The 22,357-nt window shown below is 34.2% G+C and overlaps 4 protein-coding genes across 4 annotated transcripts; all 4 read left to right on the top strand.

The window, feature by feature from the left end:
• Positions 1 to 811: 811 nt before the first annotated feature.
• TRIADDRAFT_23540 (uncharacterized protein) lies at positions 812 to 2,734 on the top strand (the record flags this gene model as incomplete). The annotated part of the gene is made up of 10 exons (XM_002111829.1): positions 812 to 860; positions 979 to 1,086; positions 1,325 to 1,434; positions 1,578 to 1,682; positions 1,784 to 1,831; positions 1,923 to 1,967; positions 2,055 to 2,124; positions 2,202 to 2,266; positions 2,436 to 2,509; positions 2,623 to 2,734. Coding segments are annotated over 10 exons (786 nt in total), but the record flags the coding sequence as incomplete, so codon positions are not given.
• A 5,127-nt stretch (positions 2,735 to 7,861) lies between these two features.
• TRIADDRAFT_35784 (uncharacterized protein) lies at positions 7,862 to 12,132 on the top strand (the record flags this gene model as incomplete). Its single annotated transcript, XM_002111828.1, has 10 exons — positions 7,862 to 8,038; positions 8,102 to 9,324; positions 9,424 to 9,592; positions 9,720 to 9,851; positions 9,946 to 10,074; positions 10,158 to 10,467; positions 10,603 to 10,798; positions 10,859 to 11,684; positions 11,772 to 11,920; positions 12,000 to 12,132. Coding segments are annotated over exons 2-10 (3,150 nt in total), but the record flags the coding sequence as incomplete, so codon positions are not given.
• A 1,575-nt stretch (positions 12,133 to 13,707) lies between these two features.
• TRIADDRAFT_55319 (uncharacterized protein) lies at positions 13,708 to 14,139 on the top strand (the record flags this gene model as incomplete). Its single annotated transcript, XM_002111827.1, has 1 exon — positions 13,708 to 14,139. One exon carries the CDS (start codon positions 13,708 to 13,710, stop codon positions 14,137 to 14,139), a length of 432 nt encoding a protein of 143 aa, XP_002111863.1.
• Positions 14,140 to 19,472: 5,333 nt separating this feature from the next.
• Positions 19,473 to 19,790, top strand: TRIADDRAFT_55318 (uncharacterized protein; the record flags this gene model as incomplete). The annotated part of the gene is made up of 1 exon (XM_002111826.1): positions 19,473 to 19,790. The coding sequence occupies one exon, from the start codon at positions 19,473 to 19,475 to the stop codon at positions 19,788 to 19,790; it is 318 nt and encodes a 105-aa protein (XP_002111862.1).
• Positions 19,791 to 22,357: the final 2,567 nt, after the last annotated feature.

The raw sequence follows: 22,357 nt of genomic DNA, 5'->3' as shown, positions 1-22,357 counted from the left end.
TGCAATTTGATATTGTGTAGACAGTATATACTCACTATACACTATACAGTATGCCGGTCGAATCTTGGAACGGCAACACCAAATTGTAATCCAAATCATTTCTTGTACCTGAACATTTTATAAGTCAAACTATTAGTGTAATTTATGTGTTGTCATATTACCGAATTTTTGAAAATTGATATGTTTTCGGTAACAACTTAATAGCCATTGTTTTAGAATTGATTCCATAAACATTCATATGCGTATACGTATGTTCAGTTGCCAATATATTCGTATACGCACTCATATTACATATCTTGCACCTACAATAGATATTAAATGAATTTTAATCGTTGCTTTAAAAATGAATGGGTATAGCCTGTCCTTTCAGCACACATGCTTTTTGATACATATTAAGTAACCTGTATTCTTAAGTTGGTAGCAGCTACTTATTTAATGATGTAAGGTATAAACTAATCTTCTGTATCATTTTTTTTGTCCATGGATAGCTTTAGCAGAATACGAATATACAAGCATGGATCCAAAACCTCAAAAACAGCCACTGACTCATGCATTTTTGGTATATCATCTTTAGAATATTACTTTCTATACCACAAAAATAATGTCTACTATACGTAAATTTAACTATTAAATCATATGATAGAATAGTTACAAAGTGTATAACTTGGTTGTAGAGAATGCTATTGTTGTAGCTATGCATAATTGTCATGCAATAATTCTGACAATTAACCTAACGATTCGATGGACTATATATATTTATATACATAATACACAGTCCGTAACTCCGATATTGGATTTCTTTATCATTTAGGCTGGTGGTGCGGCTGGACTATCAGTTGACATTGCGTTGTATCCAATTGGTACCTACATTGAGATTATTTAATTCAAATAGCTATTTGAAATTTACAGCTACAGTATTACAGAATTATATACGATTTGCTGATAAAAGAATCATTGAAACCGTTCTATATTATTTAGATACGATTAAAACACGATTGCAGTCGTCCGCTGGATTTATTCGTTCTGGTGGTTTTCGTGGTGTGTATTCTGGCTTCTTCTCCATGGCTGCTGGTTCAGCTCCATCTGGTATTTAGTATTTTTATTTTTTGAAATCTTTTAAGTGAAATAAATAAGGAGATCCGAGATATATACTTCATGCGGATTAATTTGTAGAGTTGTTGGAATGATATTGGGTACAATAGTCTTCAAATTGTAAGGCATACGGTATTGCTGCACGCATACATCATCATCATGGTCTACGTTTACCATCAAAACATCGTCTACCTCGACACTGAAATTTCTAACAGCTTTCTCTATTAACTAGCTGCAGCAATGTTTTTCTCGTATGAATTGATGAAAAATATTCTGGAGCCTACAGCTCCTGAAGAATATCGGCCATTCATCCACGTGATATGTGCTTGTGTTGGAGAAACTGTATGTATAAATCGTGTAGTAATTTAACCAAAGTTTGTGACCAACTTCTAGCTTACTCTACTTTACTGTAATTATATTACATTATTAGTATCAATATATTGTAGTAGTCCTTAGAAATAGAATCTCTATATTTAAATCTTTAGTGCGGATCTTTTGTGAGAAATCCTTTCGAAGTTATCAAGCAGCGTGCTCAAGTAGAGACTAATCGGAATATCGCAGTTCTTTGGAAGGAAACTGCTAGAACAGAAGTTCGTATACTTATATTGTATTCTTTAGTTCTTGCATAATTCAGGGTTGAAAGATTATTTAAATTTATGTTCACTAATCCAATCAATGTTTATAAATGTAGGGTTTAAAAGGATTTTACCGTGGATATGGAAAAACTATTATCCGTGATGTAGGAGTCATTGTTTATTCGAATTTAATCGACATACTCGTATGATAAATATAAAGGTCTTTACATGTACAAAATTCGCCTGTGAAAGTAGATTCCGTTTGCCGTAATAGAATATCCTGTCTGGGAATATTTGAAGGTATCACTAACCAAAGTTTTGACCTTTTTTTATGGAAATTTGTTAGCAATTTTATTACATTATCAAATTTACGTTTTATGCGCTTAGAGAAAATGGTCAAAGTATCAAGACAGACCAATCGAATCGTGGCAGTCTGCTGCATGTGGATCATTAGCTGGTATGTTTACGATAAAACTGTTAATGGACTAGTAGGCTACTCATGTTGATGAATGGAATTGTTATGATAATCACAAGGTGGTTTAGCAGCTGCATTAACAACTCCCTTGGATGTCCTTAAGACTAGGGTCATGCTAGCTGAGGTATGGTGGAGTATATGGAAGGCGATTGTTATACATGCTAGAATTGATTGATTGATGTCTATACCGGGTTATTCGTTGATATAAGATGATTATACGTACTATGCTTGTCTTACAATTTTAAATTTGGAACGATTTCTGATTATCCAATTGATACCGAATTATTTGTTAGAGAAAAAGCGCTGATGCCAGCGGCAATACATTTTTGGTCCTGCGTAACATTTGGGAAAAGCAGAAATTTAGAGGGTATGATTAATTTTTTGGTAACTTTTATTAGAAGATCAGTATTTTTAACATAGTAATAGGATAGAACTGTTTCAGAAATAAATTCAATTTAAGTAATTTTTAGTCTTGAATAGCTTATTTTCAGGGCTAGTGCCTCGTGTCACTTGGATCAGCTTAGGTGGCGGTATTTACTTTGGTGTTTATGAATGGTGTAAAATATCCTTTAATAAACAAACTATCGTATGACATAATTATTATATTATTATTGAAGGTAACTTATCGAAACAACTTTGTTTGTTGGTAATAACAATCTTGATAACTGCACTTTATACCATGTTATATACTATGGTTGGTGTTTGCTTAATGGTATGGCTCAATTCATACACCGTAGTAATTGTACAGAAATGAAAAGCAATTATTAATCAATGAAGACCTCGTATGCAGTAAATTATAATTATAGGATTTAGTAGCGGTTGTATTTATCCGCGGATAAATTGATATTTTCTGATAAATTTTGGCTAAACATTTGAATGTAATGAGAAGTACAAGGGCATTTTATCTGAATTTGGTAATATCTATGATTTTTAGTGTATTATCTTTTTATAAAACTAAAATACAGATTCCTTGTACTTTTTATCAAATAAACATTTTTGATCGCCATCTCTATAACACGAAATTCTAATATACGTACTCCGATACATTTCCTATGTGTTACTATTGGACTACTGTAGTGTACCGGATGTAAACATCTCATGTGGTCACAATTGAGACTAAACTGTTATAAATTATTACTGTTGTTTAACAATAACTGTGAATTTCCATTCAAACTACAGTAAGGCTACTCTTAAATATTCTAAATACGAGTACTTTTAGGTTACTACTACTATACGCGTCGACGAAAGATATGGCAATACTATAAGTATAAAATATTTCTATTCCAATAGAAATTTAACAACTTTGAAATAGATTACATCTTGTTTATACGTAAACAACTGATACTTTTATTTAACTCTTTCAGGTTGATTTATAGTCGCATACAATGTGATAAAAAGATTTCAGAGATTATTTACAATATGACAGCACTTTAGTAGCTAAGCAAAAATAAGATTTAAAATTTCCTTAGGACTCATGTGCTGATGCAAGTTGGCGGTTGATTTTTTGGTGAAATCGATCGTCATTTATTGCTACTAATGTACGTATACCATAAAATTGAAACTGTTTTGATCTATCTTATATGAAATAATCCATACTGTAATTGGTGTAGCTGCGATGTTTGATAAGTTACCATTCACAATAGATGCACATTTCGCTGTCATTGCTGCATCTGTAGTATTCATTCTTAACAACAATGAGTGTAGTACATTAGGAGCGGCCAGAATGCACAATGTAATAACACTGTTTAACGCGGACGGTTTGTGGATGGTATTTTAAATAATGTGTAATTAATTCATTGCCCTTAATGAGAATTGTACTGTAATTATTGGTATTAACTGTAAGTACTGTAAATATGAATAATTTGTATTTCTAGTCTCCAATCTTAACAAATATATCCAGTACTATACATCCAACACGCACAAGTGAATCTAGTTTGTGATCAACCCGTTTACTTGGGGAAACTTGCAATCAGTTACGAGTCCATGATTTTTTATTAAATTACTCCAAGATTATTTCAGACGGACTCATTACCATGTAAAAGTCGATAATAATACCAATAATCGATTTAATATTACGGGAGGCCTTATCCTTCAGCTTCATCTCATTTTAAGGCTTATGCATGCTTCCTTTCTATCGAATCTTATTTCGATAGTTGGTAACGGGCTTCCGCTCCAATTGTGGTCGTAATGTTAGCTTGTGGCTGACGCACATCTTTTTAATGACGAATAGCGCCATTGACAAGCCATTTCACTGCAGTTCTTAACGTACCTTGACTGTAAAGTGTAGATTGATTACAAAGTAGAAATTAAAGAAAATAAAACGTTGTACAGTACTGCCGTATGTGTCAGAATTCTTTTGCTCATCAAGTCTAACGTCAGGAAATAAATTGCAATCTTAAACAGCGATTTATCACGATTTTTTCACTAAAAAATGATGCGTTACTCTTGCATTTTCCAGTGATTTGTATAATCAAACATCGTTACTTAATTCATTCATTTGCCCGCCATGGCATAAGAATTCACCAATGATGATCGTGGCGACAGGTGATGCATATCAACATATCAATAGGTAATTAACGGATACAAAAGATGGATGATCGTTGTACAGTATAACGTGTAACGTGTGTGACGGGGGGGGGATGAAGCTTTCAACGTCAACGTTGAGTGGAAATGAATGTAACAACTTGATGTACGTCTAATAACTTACAACATCGTTGTACCTGTAACAGTCTTTAAAACTAATACAACGTCAAATCAAGTTAGTCTGTGAGAATGCGAGATTTACTATGGCTGTAAGAAAGATACAAGTAATTGAACTTAACTAGTGAATAAAGATTGAATTGAATCCTAAAATGTAAGGCGAACATTGATATTCAAATATCCACAAAGGTATAATCAAGAATAATAATGATGTAAAATGGCTTCAAGGCAGATGGTCATGTCATATGATTTCATAGCAATACGAAAACAATTAAAACACCAGAAATGACGCTCGCAGCTGTATTTCAATGATGGGAAAAAAACACTGTTTGACTGCTGTGCTTGATCTACATCAGCATTACTGCACTTGACTTGAGAAAAGATGACGAATTGACGTATCCATCCAGCACTCTATAGTATACAGTATAGAGCCTTGGGCTTATTCGGAGTATAATACTGTACAGGACTGTCGTACTTTTTTTTAGCCAAATTGGATTGGCGGCAAAATGAAGCGTGAACGCAAATCATAAACACAGCTACAGCATTTTACTGACTCGCTTACCGTACATGCGGTACCATTACACTGTAGTGCACTGTAGCACTATTTCCTACAGTGTACAGTTATCGTCTATAGTTGTACAGTATGCCTTTGTATGGCCATTCTTTCAATGAAAGGAACCGCTGTACTGTACTGTACACTGTACTGTACAGTGTACAGTAATGCAATTCCAAGTTGAGTACTGTACAGTACACTGTACAGTACAGTACTACTGTACTGTAAGTTATACCGTGGAAATGTACTGTAGACTACCGTAGTACGAACACACTAACAGTACTGCACTAGGAAATGTGGAAAGCTTGAAACGCTTCAGTACCGTACATTGTCCCCATTATTACAGCTCTTTGTACTGTCCGCTAGGTACTCTTTGTGTGACTCCGTGTGCTGGCTATTATTATTTGCTGTAGTCATTATTACTAGAATAATTTCGAGTGGTGCCGTGTTTAAAAGATTGCTTAAAGTTGCTGTCACCGTACACAGAGTCTACACTGTCGTACTCTTTGCCGCTATGTCTGGTCATTGAAATATTGTAAGTCTTTTAGAACCTTGAATTTCTTTACCTTTTACGCTCTTCTTAAAATGAAAGTCGTCCTTTGAAATTTCCACTTTTAGACAATTATCGTTATATCTGCTAATAGTGCTAGCTGGTAAAATAGTGTTATAGCATAATACCATGATAATACCGTTGTAGAATCCCGTCGCTGTTACATTTCAAAACGTTCTAATTTATTGCTATGTACCTTTTTCTTTACTTTTATTCAACCTGGTAGACTTTTGGAAAGAGGCGAATGCGAAAATTAAGTTGTCGTACCGGCACTCCTTCGTGAGCTAATTCCTGCCGCGTTATTGCCGTGAAGCGGACTAATTTAAGAGTAAGATTTCGGCATGTAATAACAGCCTTAGTAGTTATGCTTTGTACTATTTTAGATCGGACACGTTTGTTCGCCACGCTAACTAAGACGTTTTTTTATAGGCCTTTATTAGTAGGATGATTTTGAATATACTATAATACATAACATTGAATTTTCTTGACTGCATTACACAATTTTCAGCGCAGCGATAAATTGATTTGCTGTTAATTATAATCACAAGATGCGATTATTGAACTCGAATGCAAAGATGGCTGATTCGAAATTAACGAGACTTTGCGTATCATACGTACGGACGCGCGGACTGTATGATCTGATACTGAGTTCATACTGATGCTAGCATGGGCATGAATTAACGTGATTTACAGTGTACTGTACTATACTGTACAGTACTGTACATATTTGCTACAGTACTTATTGTACTGTACTCAGTACCAGTCTCTGTCAGTACAGTACTGTACAGGGTTCTAATCCGCTCTCAGTAATTAGAAACATTTTTATATTTCCACGACATACTGGGTTTCATTTTGTTCATCTTAACTTTGAATGTCGCAACTATGAACTTCTAGTTACACTGCTGCACACTAGCACAATGTCTAGAACTCTATGAATAGCAAGACATTTTTATACGTGTACTTCAATCAGCGATGCTGTTCATCAGTTCCGTGCAACAAAGTCGTCATAGGAAAAATTTTTATTAAAGGATTATTAACACCTGTGATTTTTGATTGAACTCTACTGTATACGCTCGAGGATTTGCTTACACCTGCTACATAATTATAACCGTTGCGACATTTTATACGGTTTAAAGGTTAAATGTAATCTTGACTGTTTTTTTTCCATTTTTCTACCGAGTTCCGGTGTTCAAGGATCGTTCACATTTAGCGCTTACTGTACTGTGCAGAGCTACTGTAGATTGTACTGTACTGTACAATGTACTGTACATGTGTAACATGATGAAACTGCCGTGACCCATACAAATGCCAGGCCTTCCGAGTTCTGAACATCCGTGCAGCGCTATACTGTACACCATAGAGCAGTGCTCTAAAGAGTACTGGTTCGGAGGCTACGGACCTTGCGGCTAGATAATCCAGGCAAAAAATTTTTATTTTTTGTAAATAAACACTATAACTTTAAATGCCAAAGTTTTTAGCCGTTTACTAAACATCTCCAAAGTCCCCTATTTACTCTCCAATTATTAATAGAGTAAGCTTTATAATTTATCACCCACTATCTGAAAGGGTGTATGATTATAAAGACTTTGAAGCATTTGAATACAGACGGGTTGATCTGACTGCTTTTTATTAACATGCGGCATATGATAATTGCGAATTGACAAATACAGTAGTGTAGGTACTGTATGTACGTTCGTTGTAAAGTACAGTACAATATTTCATATTTAACTTGATGATTTGACTTTTTGGGACAAAGAGATTTTGATTATAAGTGAACCGGGACTGTTCCGGCATGATTTAATTAATTAAGTGAAAATTTTTCTTTTCTCCATTTCTATCGTTTCCCTTTAGTCATGTTGATCTGGACTCGCTAGCGTGAAATTTACAAGTAATATAAAATGACGAGAGACGAAACGTTAGATCATAAAGCTTACTGTAGATCTTTGCGTGGTACCCCACCGCCGTATCGCTGTCCTTATAATAGTTGTCAGCGTCATTATAGGAGTTTGTGCGGTTTGGTTTATCATTTGAAACATGTCGACCATGATAGCGATTATACTGATGACAAATTCGAGAACTCTGCAAGCTTGGAGGTTGCTAGTGGCTGTGAGAGCGTCGAATCACTTAAATCAGGAGAGAAGTTGCCTAGTCGAAAGAAAGGTGGTCGCCGACGTAAATTGAAAAAAGGTAAAGATAGCAGAAATAAATCTTCGGATTCAAAGAATAATTATTCCTCGCGTCGAGATACCTTGACGTATGCGGAAGCGCAGAAAATGGTCCAAGTAGAGAAAGAAGGCAAACTCCATCGTATCCCTATAGATCAGCGATTACGAGTAGTACTTCAAGAGAAGGAAAACAAAGTTGACGAAAACCAAATGCCTGCGGTTTTTTTAGCTTATGGTGGAGAATCATTGCAACAATTACCCCAGCCTGTTTTTGATCTAATCCAACATCCAAAGGTTTGTAAGGGCAATTTCAATTTGCCTCAATCGTACTATCGGTTCATAGAGAAAACATCTGAAGAATTGGATGAAGAAATTGAATATGATTTAGATGACGAAGATCACTACTGGCTAGACTTAATCAATGAACAACGTAAAAGTAATGGCCTTAATTTGATCTCTGAGGACATTTTCGAGTATTTAATGGATCGGCTTGAGAAGGAATCGTACTTCGAAAGTCGATCGTCTGGTGTCAATGGCGATAATCATCCCTACATCGATGAAGATGCTGTGTGTTGTATATGTAACGATGGCGAATGCCAAAACAGTAATGCTATTTTATTTTGCGATATGTGCAATTTAGCTGTACATCAAGAATGCTATGGTGTTCCTTATATACCGGAGGGTCAGTGGCTTTGTCGTCGTTGCTTGAATTCTCCCTCTCGCCCTGTAGATTGTATATTTTGCCCTAATAAAGGCGGTGCTTTCAAGCAAACGGATGATAATCGATGGGCCCATGTTGTTTGTGGCCTTTGGATACCAGAAGTTGGCTTCGCTAACGCAGTATTTTTGGAACCTATAGACTCTGTAGAAAAAATTCCGGCAGCCCGTTGGAAGTTGCCATGTTATTTATGTAAAAAGCGTAATAGTGGAGCATGTATCCAGTGTTATAAAGCTAATTGTTATACGGCTTTTCATGTTACTTGTGCACAACAAGCTGGGCTGTATCTGAAAATGGAGCCATTGAAGGAAAATGGAGTTGTTGTTGCCGTTAAAAAGGAAGCTTATTGTCATGCTCATTCTCCTCCGGGCCATGTTGCTATGGGGGGGAGTCATGCTGAAAGTTCAACTCAAAAAATTAAACATGTAAGAAAAACTGGAGACCGTAGATCAAACTCAGTACCAGTAGTTTCCATCCCAAGATTACCCATGCACAAGTTAGTAAGGAAAAAATGAAGTAAATTTGTACACGATAACTACACTAGCTTTGTTGTATCATGATTATTTATTATTAATTCTATGGACTACAATTATAGGATTACTAAGCTTGGCTCAAAAATTAACATTCAACGGAAAGCTCAATTTATTCAAATGATTATCAATTATTGGATGCTAAAGCGTCAATCACGTAATGGTGTTCCACTATTAAGAAGATTGCAGGCTAGTCATCCCACACACCGTGTTGCTCATCAGGTAACTATCGATGTTATATTCTATAAATTAGTGATCATGATTCGATTCTAGTAGAAATTAGGTAATTATAAATTCTCAAATTTTCCTCCGTTGTAGTACTTATACTTAAATAATCATCTCTCTCTTTGATGTGAAATAGTTTAAAAATGCAGATGAAGCTGCTGTCTTAAAGGAACAGCTTCAAGGTTGGAGGCACTTGAGACAAGATTTAGAGCGCGCACGATTGCTAATTGAATTAGTTCGGAAGAGAGAGAAGCTGAAACGTGACTATGTCAGTTCATATTAGTAAACCATTTTAATTTTAATCAAGTTATAGTGCATGTGTATTAAGGCTTAATGGGTGCTTGTCATTTTTCTGTCTTTAGATGCGCTTATGTCAGAAGGTCACAGATATGCGGATTCGTCCTCTATATAGCATATTGAAAAGTTGCCTTTATCAGCTACGTGAAAGGGATTGCTACGAAATATTTGCGGAACCCGTTTCGTTAGAAGAGGTTAGCAATTTCTTAATGTAAAAATTACTTAATGAGGGAGATGAGTATTAATCTTTGACGCTATTACGATCTTTGCTAATTAGGTAAAAGACTATCTGAGTTTTATTGAATCCCCTATGGATTTATCGACTATGGAAAAACGATTGGAAAGTGGTCATTACCAAAGTATAGTGGATTTCGAGTCGGATTTTTACTTGATGATAAATAATTGCTTGGCATATAATCAACCGGATACAATTTACTATAAATGGGGTGTAAAAGTGAGGGAAGCCGGCAAGGCTATATTTAAGGAAGTTCGCCGTGCAATAGAGTATTTTGTCGATCCTTTAAGTTCATTACATAAAGAGCTAAAGTTGGAGAACTATAACCCGTTCGATCTAGCTATAGACGCAGGTACTGTATTAAATGGAGCAATTATACCGTAAATACTGTGAGATTGTATTATTATATTGTATGAAATATTAATACTGCGAGGTATTTGGTTTGATAAATTTAATTTTTCAGTTACAGATTTTGACAAGCTAGAAGCAGCTAAAGATCATCTAGATGACATGCAGACGAAGATATTAGAAGAGCGACTTTCAAATTTGAGCGAACGTATGAGAAGTGCTAAAAATATTAAACATAGTGGTGTTAGAGCTATGAAGATAAAGCAGATCAAAAAAGAAGTAGCGTCTACAAGGCGCCAATTAAATAAACTGAAAGAGGTAAAAATAAAGCATGTGTTGATAGTATCTGTGGATTTGATAAATTTATTTTAAAAATTTTGTTTTTATTTTCAGAGTACAAAAGGACAAGTGAATTGTAATGCCAAAATACAATCAGAGTTGTCGGATGGTAACGGAAGTTGTATTCAATTTCATAATGGTGTTAAGAGGCAGACTAAAATCGATGAATTCCTTGTAAGAAAGACAGCTACAGACTCACGAAGAACTAGTAACGACATAGGTATGGTAAATACCGTTACAAGTGCGCGAAGAACTAGTAATGACATGGGAGTGGTGAATAGTGACCGAGAAGATTTCGATCGTAGCTGTAAACGAAGAAAACGAAAATCAGTGGATGAAAATCATCGACTAGATAGCAAAAGAATCGCTACCAATGGAATTATGCAAGAAAATGGGCTATTAAGCCCAGAAATAGTAGCACATCCCGATGATAATGCTAATTTATTGAAATATGATATTGCAGGACAATCGATTGAAGATAATGCTAGCATAAAGCATTTAAACCAATCGATTGGCAATAATGTATGTAATCAAGGTGAAGAATTGCAAGGGAAAAGTTTAAAACCGGATGTAAGTATAGAAACTCCTCCTTCTTCTACCCTTGGATCATTAGTTGGTGATGCTGTATGTAATGGCATGAATGAATGTGAACATAGTATTCCTGTAAATAATTCTCCTGATGCTAACAGCCGTCAGGACGAGTCACCATCTATCGAAGATACTGCTATAGTTAATCATCAGAATCATACTGCAGATTCGGCTTCGGAAACAGTCGAATTAAACGGGCAAAACGGAATTATGGACGATTCTACCAAGAATCGGTACAGTCACCTTGACCTGGTTTGGGCAAAATGTCGAGGATTTCCTTCTTACCCAGCTTTGGTAGGTTTACTTATACCATGAATATGTAACAATATAAATTAAAGGGGAAAGGGCTAACTGACTTTAAATACAATTTCTTTGTATCAGGTTATCGACTCTACAACTCCAAACTGTGGTTTTGTTCATAATGGCATAACTATTCCAGGCCCTCCTGCTGATGTATTAAAAAATAGACTTACCGGCGAAGACTCTGCAGCGGTGTACTTGGTTTTGTTTTTTGACGTTAGGCGAACTTGGTATGAAAAGATGTTGATGAAATAATGCTAAGACATGGTAAATATGATGGTTTACATTATAATTCTATTTTTGCTTTAGGCAATGGCTTCCTTATTATAAATTACATCCACTGGGCGTTGATAGCGATTTTGACAATGAAAAGTTAACTGAGAGTCGCAAAGTATCAATGAGAAGGAACGTAATGCATGCTTTTGAACGGGCATTGAAGTATAGTCGTGGTGTCAATGTTCTATCAAGCAATGGGAATGGTAACATTGATGATCCTCCTTTCGTTGCTGATGATCATGATTTGCATAGTAATTATGATACATAGTATGGTTGTAGAAAAATTTTTGCCTTGCTAATGTAAAGAGTGATTACTTGTGCTTGTACATAACCGATGGCTATAGCTGCAGATTTCTCATATTCATCTATCATTTCTGTATATTGCCTATTAATTAATAAAGATGATATGAGTGAGAAAGTATCGTTGATTCTGCAGCTAATTGCACTACGACGAATGATACTACGAATAGTTGATACATAGTCTAAATGACTCATCTGAGCGGTCATGAAGTGTTATCTGATGGAAATTTAATATGTATTTATGTTTTTGTATGATCTCCTTACTGATACTGTCATGTGTACGATATCTTGATGGCGTACTTGACTATTCGTTTATTACATGAGTATATTGTTAATAAAGCATTATTTGCTGGTCAATGGTTGACAAACAAAATTTTAGGAATGTGATTGAAATATACAGTAGATAGTGACTGTATTTGATACCAGGGAATTTGGCGACTGCATGCAACTAAGAATTGCAGTCTGCCAGTATAACTAAGCCTAACTATTAAGTATAAAATGTATACTTGTAGCTATTTTAACTAACTTACTTGTTTGGTAGGGATACGATCGACGTTTAACTTTTGTAGCAAGCAGAAGTAACTGTAGAAATTTTGTTCTTCAATTAATTATTGGCTGGTGAATTTCAGTATACATGTCAGACAAGCTGAATGATTGACACTTTCATAATGGTAAAGTTCGAAACATCAGATGGTCATAATCCTGAAGTAGTGCACTTATTGCAACAGGCTTTATTTCGATTTTGGGAAACTCGTAATTGATTATTACGGTAAGTTTTAAATGTACAGTAGGAGAGATTTATACGTAGATTGACAATCAAACGATAGCGATTTAGCAAGTATCAAGTGCCTGTATGATGATCGATCATCAATGGTGTTCTACAAGACTCTTATTTTACAGTATAGTAGTGGTCAAGACACATTGCGCATGCAAGTTGCGCATTACGTATGTACTGAATAACCATAGACCGAACGATGACATCATACTGAACAATCTGGTAGCAGAGCTCTAAACAATCATATTGTACAGTACAGAAAAAAAAATTGATATTGATTATACAGTACAGTATAGTTCGACACAGATGTACGGCACGGCACAGTCGAAATGAGACGTAAAGCAATTGGTCTGTCCGTTACTATCGAAATGAAATTGATTGTTCTGTATTTCCATTTAGATAGAAAGTAGAGCGAATTTTTTCTTGAAAATTTTGCATGCAATAAGCTGAAGAGTGCACTCACTATACAAGAGTATAAATTGCACGGGGTGATTACAGTACTAAGGTAGTGTTAAGACGAATAACTAGAAGTGATACCGCTCGACGCTTTTTTACACTACTTGACCTTTCACTAGGAATATTGTCCCAGTAGACGCATCTCTTGAACGTCTTCGGAGCGTGTAGTGAGTTCGTTTTTATTAATTGATCCTCTCTTTCATCCACATCATGTCTCAACAACCACCATATCAACCTTATTCTGTTCCTCCACCTCAAGTGGCTGCTCCACCGCCCTATGCAGATCCATCGGGAAAGCCAGGTATGGGTATAGGTATTCAGCCAATGGCACAACCTTATCCTCCACCACAGCAAGGATACGGCGTTCCGCCACAGCAAGGATACGGTATTCCGCCACCGCAAAGTGGTTACATGCCACCATCAGGCCAAGGCTATCCTTTCGGACAACCACCACAGCAGGCTTACCCAGCGCCAGTTCAATCTTCCTCGGTTGTCCTTCATCAACCAGCAGCCCAACCAGCCCAACGGACAATCGTTGTACACGAAAAGAACGATGATAACGTCATATTATATATTCTATTATGTCTGGTTTGTCCTCCAGTTTTTATCATCGTCATGCTAGTGAAATCTTGCACTGACTAAAATCCGATACGTTGTGATCCAAATGATCAAGACTTTATCAGTAGTCTTTTCAATGTTACAAAATATATGAAGTCAAGAATTCGAGACTGGGATGAAGTGTAGTCAAAAAATTGGATCCAACAGATATAAATTTCACTTGATTCTATTCATTTTTACTTTAATCCGTACGAAAGCCAATGAAAGATTTTCATTACTACAGAAAATGGACGCAACATCGTGTCTCTTGGTTTTCATTAAAAATAAATAATTATAATCAGTTATTCTTATCATAATTAAAAAATTGTTATCTATCAGTAACACCTACCCTTACAATGTACTGCATCTCAATACTTCGTTATCGTTTGGCTCTGTTGATATTTTACTGGTTATTCGTGTGTTTGAATGATTGGATGGGTAGAGTGGTGTTTGTCAATTCATGATTTAACCCACTGTACAGTATACTCAAAACTGAACTAAATGATGATGCCGATGGCCGCCGTATCGACAGTATTTGTTCTCGCACTTTTGGATTGACTTACATCTATAGCGTACTGTATACGCGATATTCTTTAAAGACGTTATTAGTCTTTCTCAAGATATCCATTTAATAATAAGTGATCACATTTTACGGCTATCATCATCGCTATAATAACGATTTTGCGATGCAAGATATGGCTTGCCTTGGATATTATTTCATTTCATTAATATAGATCTATCCTATCAGTTGTTTGTGCTTGGCCAAGTAGAAGGTACTGTACGTAGAACTCACTAAATGTGTCTTACTACAGAATACTAGCTACAGTCATGTATAAGTAGTATGATTACGTTTATTACAGCGACACCATTTTATTCAACGATGACATTAAAGAATTGGCATACTGGTGATTTTACTCTACACATGATACGTTAATATACTAATTGCAACTGTACAACTACATTTTGTGTCAGAAGAACTGTTCTAATCGTTATAGCCATTCCTGTATTGATCGCATAGATGTAGGCGATAGATTGGTGTGAACTAGCGGGTCCTTTTCATCGTCATTGTGTGTATCTTACTTTCTAGTCAATATTCAGCGCTAAAGAGGCCAACTTTATTTTCTTTGCATCAACAGATTATTCTTTACTATTTTCTCCGATGAATTTAAATTTATTGGTTCTACTTCTGTCCTATTTGTACCGTAATATTTTTAGTATGACTGCACTATCTACAGAATGCGGTCTAACGGTTGATATAATACTAAAACTATTATCGAGGGTGCATCTAGATTTCAATGAACGAATATTAAAATAGTATGTGTAATACTACTATAGTTGTAAAATTACAATGAAATGAATATTTAAGGGGGTGAATTAATAAGAATTTCTGTTTTATCTGTATTCTAATTTATGCTGTATACGTCTTTTTGCTATGGTGCACCTTCATTCAATGATAATGTATGATTGGTTAATGATCGTATGTAACGTATTACTATTATAGTCTTGAAATACTTAACACGATTGAATTATTTGATCCATTCTTAAAAATAAATTCTATGGTATCTACTCTTAGTGATTCCTTGCATATTTAAAGGGAAGGATATGATTATTACACGCATCAATAAACTGTACTAGTGCAAACTCCTGTCGCTTTGCTGACGGTTTACGATAATGTGCTCATTTAACAGATAGTATTACCATTTGATAGACCTGTCAGACTTGAAACTTGAGACAAGTTGCTTTTTAATTATTTAACTAAGATTTGAAGTGTGTACTCATTGGCTGTAAAATTGTAATTATTATAAGCATTGGATTAGTGGGTAAACGAAATATCATCCTATACGGTACTGTATAAGGTAAACTTCGTACTACGGAATATGATTCAAAAAAAGAAGAGAGACTCTTTAAGACACCAGTTTTCCGTACTACTTCAAATGATAGAAAATGTAAGATTTTATTGGTCAACTACCATGTAGTATATGTGTGATATCATCCTTGGATAGCAATTGTATGATCGATATGTTAAAGATCATGGCTCGTTATGCCTGCAATACGAGTGATTAACATGTTAGCTACGACTTGAAATGAAGATTAATTGCTTTTAATTTAATACATGATAACCGGATAGCAGACTGATTCCATAGATAAATCAAGTCGATAAATGTTCCACCACATAGTTTTGGGATGGTTCATGGTGGATGAAGGTAAATGATACTGATAGATCAATCATTCAACGATACGATACGGTAGTTAATTTCGTGACAGAAGAATCTTCATGTAAGAGTATATAGAAAAAATTTGAAAATACTATCGGAAGTAAAATTGTGTAGGTCTGTACTGATAGCTCTACCTTCATGTCCAATAGTAGTTTGTAATCCTGATAGAAGCATACGAGTACGTTTTATATTATTCTATGGCTGTGTACTAACCATGTGTATAAAATGAATGTAGCAGCCTTTGCCAATCATATTTAGTATATCTGTTGTATTGCTAACTAATACTAGGGATTAATTACTATCCACTAATTAGATTTCTAACGACAAACAATAAAGCTGATCTGAAGTAGTAGAAGGTTGAATTGCTACTGTATACCTACAGTCCCAATGTCACAAATTTTAATAAATAATGCGCCGTCGATGATAGCACAGTTTGATATTCGGACAAAAGTAAGCAAAGAATACAGTATTATACAGCATAATATAGTATTTAGTACGATTACAACTAATTATGAACGAGATACTAATAAATAATGCGCTGTTGATGATACCACAGTTTGATGCTGGGATAAAGTAAGCAAGAAATGTAATATTTTACAACTTTATATAGTATTTAGTACGATTACATTTAATTATGAAGAAGATGCTATTTACACAGTATTAGTAAATTAGCAGATCAAATTTATAGACAAGAAATTAAAAATTGCATGCACATGCAATATTAACAGAAGCATGCAATTGTGTGTATTACATACTGTAAACTTATAAAGTGGGGTTTACCAAAGGATGTCCAATTTAAAATACTCGCACTCTGAATTCCCTTTACATTTATAAATTATTTCCTTTGCAGAGTACAATATCCCTTCGTGTGAACGTGACTAATTAAAATATAGGATATTCTGCATAGGAACTTGTAATAGACTCGGATTATTTATGCAATACTTATGCAAATAGGTTGAATTCTTTGATAGCTCCTCAAGGGTAGGATTAAGAAAAAATCGGAGTTGCTATCTCCGCACAATTATATACACAGTATTTCTAATTTAGTCTCAGTTGAATTTCATAATTTATTTATCGTGTGAAATGACCATTAAGCAAGCAATAACACGAAGATCAATTTCTATTAGTTAACATCACTGTACCAGTAAAGTCCATAGCATATATCGAATCGATAATTGTTAATTAATTAAGCGAGACGCGAACTATAGTCCATAAAATTTACGGTACTATATGGGATTTCACTAAATATTAAAAGACTAGCCGGGATAATTCGAGAGTTACAATATGGGTAAGAGCTAGAAATATTGACTTCGCTTCTATAAGAACATACGTTGAATGGCAATCTTAATTTAATATTACGTAATTACTTTCGTGATTATCATATGTGAAGGGCTATTTAATATCAGATGCGCCAATATAACTTTGACTAGTTACCGTTTGCCGTAATAATGAAATATGCATAGGAACTGTAAACACTGGATTCTACATGCTAAAACATTCATTAATATTTTTATACAATATCACAAGCAAGGAACTTATTTACTTCTTATATTTATTCAGACGTTAATAGGTATATATTGTGTTATAATAAACTCATACACCATGACAAACCAATAAGAACTTATAATACCCGGTAAATCTTTACATTATGAATTGTGATATCTCTGGCAGCAAAGCGATAGAACGTTAAGCTAATTTTATTTAATAGAGAATGTGCACGGATGAATACATTACTTATTATACTTGTATAGCATATTCTTAAAATGAGCATTTGATAATATTTACAAAAAACAGTAGTAGTATCACACTCTAGTAATTTCTTGTATGGTATACAACAGGCATAACATATACATTTGAAATATCCATAATAGAAAGGCTTTCATCCTATGATATTAACATTGTAGATTTGCACTTGATTTTGCAGGAGAAGGAGACAGTACTGGATCTCATCATGCTTATGATACTATAGTATATCTCTTGTAAGTTTGTAAGTTGTCACTTTATCGATCTAAATGTACCTCCACTCGTATAATGTCGACACTAATTATCTACAGCAGGTAGCATAACTTTCAACTATTATATAGGTCTGTGATATATACCAATCACGAGATTCCAAATTTTAGAAAAATAAGGGCTTTATTGAATCTTATACAAAGATTAACTACACACAGCTCTACTCTAGCCGAATACTACTACTAACGACTTCTAGAATGAACTAACAGAATAATCTAAAGTTGCATGCTTTTATACTCTTCGTAGCATTCGCAGCTACAATCCGCATAGCAACCTTTTACCTTATTTTACACATAGTTAAATTGTTCTTAGTAGACTATTCTACTGCGGACCATCATTAATCCAATATGGATACGACTACAGTACTTACGTAGCATCATTCACACCAGCTAAAGTACAATGAAGTAACCATTTCCTAATATATGATTTACAGTTCTATTTTTACCTATAACCTTATTAGTAACTCAACAGCTTACTGTACATAGTCATCTGTACTCTAGCATAGAGTCTCTACCACTACAGTCTATAGTTATAGCTACCAAATATCTACCGCACATTATACTAAACATGGCTAACAGTCTACAATAATAATGCTAAGTTACATTACAAGGTCTAGAGATTATATTGAAATCATCGAAAGTATATTATGTATATTTGCCTGAAAAGTCGGAGGTAATTAATTACAATTACAATTGTATTTATTCTAAGAAAACTGTACACGCCTGTGCTAAAATTTGGCTCTCTACGATATATTACAATATAGTTTCAATGCATCAAGATCATTGCGCCTATACTAACCATGTCAGGATTGTTCTACGTTCAATGCATTATTGTTAAACTTTGAATATATTATTATTATAATATCGACTTTTGTTAAGTTATTGTACTGCAAGTACGACGTAGGTAGATTCCTTGACGACCTTTATTGAATATTTTTGTATTATTTATATCTACTATTTAAAATGATAAAAGAATTATAATCATCTATAAAATACAATTGCTGTCTATAAAATACAATTGCTGGACTTTTTTTATAGATTAGAACATTTTAACGCTACGCGGAAAGAAGTTGTTAAAAATCAATCCAGCGTTGTCTCTACTCCTCTTCAACTCTCACTATCGTACATTTAAATAAAAATTAATCATAAAATGTCGAAGCAACCTGGATATAATCCTTACCCGCCACCACAGGCTGGCCAAATACCACCACCACAAGGAATACCTCTCGGACAAATGCAACCGCCACCATACGCTATTCCACCACAGCAAGCTTATCCTGTGCCGCCACAAGGAGGCTACCCTCCACAACAGCAAATTACTATTACTCAACCAGTTGTACAACCGGCGCAAACTACTGTTGTTGTCCATGAAGATCACTCCAATAATGTGATTTTATACATCCTTTTATGTTTAATCTGTCCTCCGATTTTTATCATCGTTATGTTGGTTAAATCATGCACTGATTAATCTAATTGAATTAAGTTTTTTTGAAAAATATCATAGACTTGGGCGACGAAAATGGTCTAATTTAATACATACAGTAAATAGATAAATGATAATTTATTGAAGTACCAGTTTAACAACTTGGCAAGTGAAAGACTTCGATATCTTTAAAAATTTTTATATGCTTGATGCTTGCTTCGAAAGTAACAGTGATGATTTATAGTAGTGGATACAATGTTAATCCTGCATTACGGCAGATTGTCTGTACTTTGTTACTACGATGATTATATCTGAGTTAAATAGCGATAATTTTCTTCTTGTATGCATCGTCAACTGGTACTCTTTTTCTGTAAACGTTATAGACGTTAGACTATCTTTGATTTCCTACTGAAGAGCGAGATATCACAGTCGAAAATAAAAAAATTTAGCATTTGGTAATTTAGTAAAGCTAAATCATATTGATATCGTACAATTGAATAGAGAGTAAAAGTCCCTAAATTGATTTATACTCATTTAGTTAATTTGTAAATGTCGTCGAACTCGGTAGGATCGTTTCGTATTGTCTCAGTTTTTATGTATTCTCCTATCACTTTAAGAATCAATCATCAGCATAATAACAGTGCTATGCCGTATACTTAAATTTTGCCTTTTATTATTTTAATTTTAACATACGCAAACGTTTTTAGTACTGTCTTGTTATCGGGATATAGTTAAAATGGTTTTAGATTATACCAGTTACCGTTATTAGAGCCAGACTGGATACGTGGTCATAATTTTTATCATTTACTTTTATTAAAATAGCAATTAGTCGATGAAATGGTTTTGAATTGGTAATAATTAATTAACGTTATATTATTACTGTAAATAGACACACATTGACGATTAAACATACACGAAAACACAAATACTTTACTATTCTTTACTTTTAATAGAGAACGCTACGATACTCGATAATTATATCTGGAAGAATTTAAACAAGAAGACATTGTTAGACTGAGCTACACGAATTACATCTGCTTTACAAACACCCATAACCAAATTATTACATTTCCTAAATGTTATACGTCGATGATTTTAAATGAGATATTTAATTAGTCCATATTTAGTAAATTACATGTTATTCTTAAGCAACTTGAATTATTTAATGTAAAATAATAGCTCCTACTAATTACCGTAGTTACTCAACAACATTTAAACGTCTTACCAGTCGATTTATCGGGAATGGTCGAATGCCTAACTATCACTTTACTTTTCATTAAATGTAGATATCAAGATGGTTGTACTGTATATATAATAGTGATTCATCTTAAGTAAATAGTTACTGGAAACAAACAAATTATATACACATGTAAAAAGCAAAGTTATTACCATATCAAAGAAAAAACGGATAAATAAGGTTGGGACTTGCATAAGTGATTGGTGTTTTGAGTAGATCGATATGTTGTTAGAATAAGACTTGCCATTGCTTAACCTTTTATTAAGAGACTTCGCTTTCAAGATGTAGCCATATCGAGTTTGAACAGATATTGCATTAAGCAATACTTCATTTCTTTCCTTCGAACAACATCTTGCATTTTGATGTTATTCGCTTCCACACCAAATGTAGACAGCGTGGAAACCGAGTGGGTAATTTTTTTATATAGCATTATCATGTCGACAGGACGACTCTCTGCCTTGTACAAAGGGGGCATTTCTTCTTAAAGCTTTCATATGGCGATAAGTATGAGTTTAACCGATGTCTAATAATTAGCTACGATACTCTTGGAGTTAAGTATAACGAGTTTAAAATGTAAGAAAAATGTCGTATATAGGAGTACGGTATGTAGTTTGAGACTAATTCATTTAAGAACTAAAGCTTGCATAAGCATTCAAGGGATGATATTATTGAAATGTCGTTTTCAATCGCATTTACTATTATTAATGATTACATTAAATTGATTGATTCAAATAAATTAAATTTTCAAGCTTACTGTATTATTTATAGTCATACATTGACTTGAGTTAATCGGCTATTCAAGAGCATTTACTAATTTACGGATAGCGTGCCTTAATATTATGTTTTTAGTTCAGCTAGTTCCATAATTCTTGCCACTGCTTTCGATCATGCTTTTATACTACGTTATTACAACTAAAGCATTCATCCATATGCGCAGCATAGCAATAAGAATCTGTGCATTACAATGTTAGATTACTCTTTTGAATTTATCAGCTCAATTTAGCAATATATTCTATATTCGAATAGATCTATTTCAAGATTGTTAACAGATACACATTGCTTAATAAAAATTTGCAGACAGCGTAATATCATACATTTAGCTCAGCTTGTGCAATAATTCTTGCCGTTACTTTCGATCATACTTTTATACTACTTTACTGGAACTAAATAGAGCACCATTCGTATGTGCTTTGTAATGTTTGGAACCTATTCAATATAATTTTTAGATTACTCTTTTTTAACTTATCAGTTTAATATATTCGTGATATATTTGGATAGATCTATTTCGAGATAGTCAGCGGATACATTTTGTATAAATAAAACTTACAGATAGTATAATACCATACATTTAGCTCAGCTAGCTCAATAATTCTTG

The sequence above is a fragment of the Trichoplax adhaerens genome, genomic scaffold, assembly GCF_000150275.1.
Source record: "Trichoplax adhaerens TRIADscaffold_4 genomic scaffold, whole genome shotgun sequence".
Classification (NCBI taxonomy): Eukaryota; Metazoa; Placozoa; class Uniplacotomia; order Trichoplacea; family Trichoplacidae; genus Trichoplax; species Trichoplax adhaerens.
The sequence above is the reverse complement of the archived record's forward strand: the minus strand, read 5'-3'. Positions and strand labels throughout refer to the sequence as shown.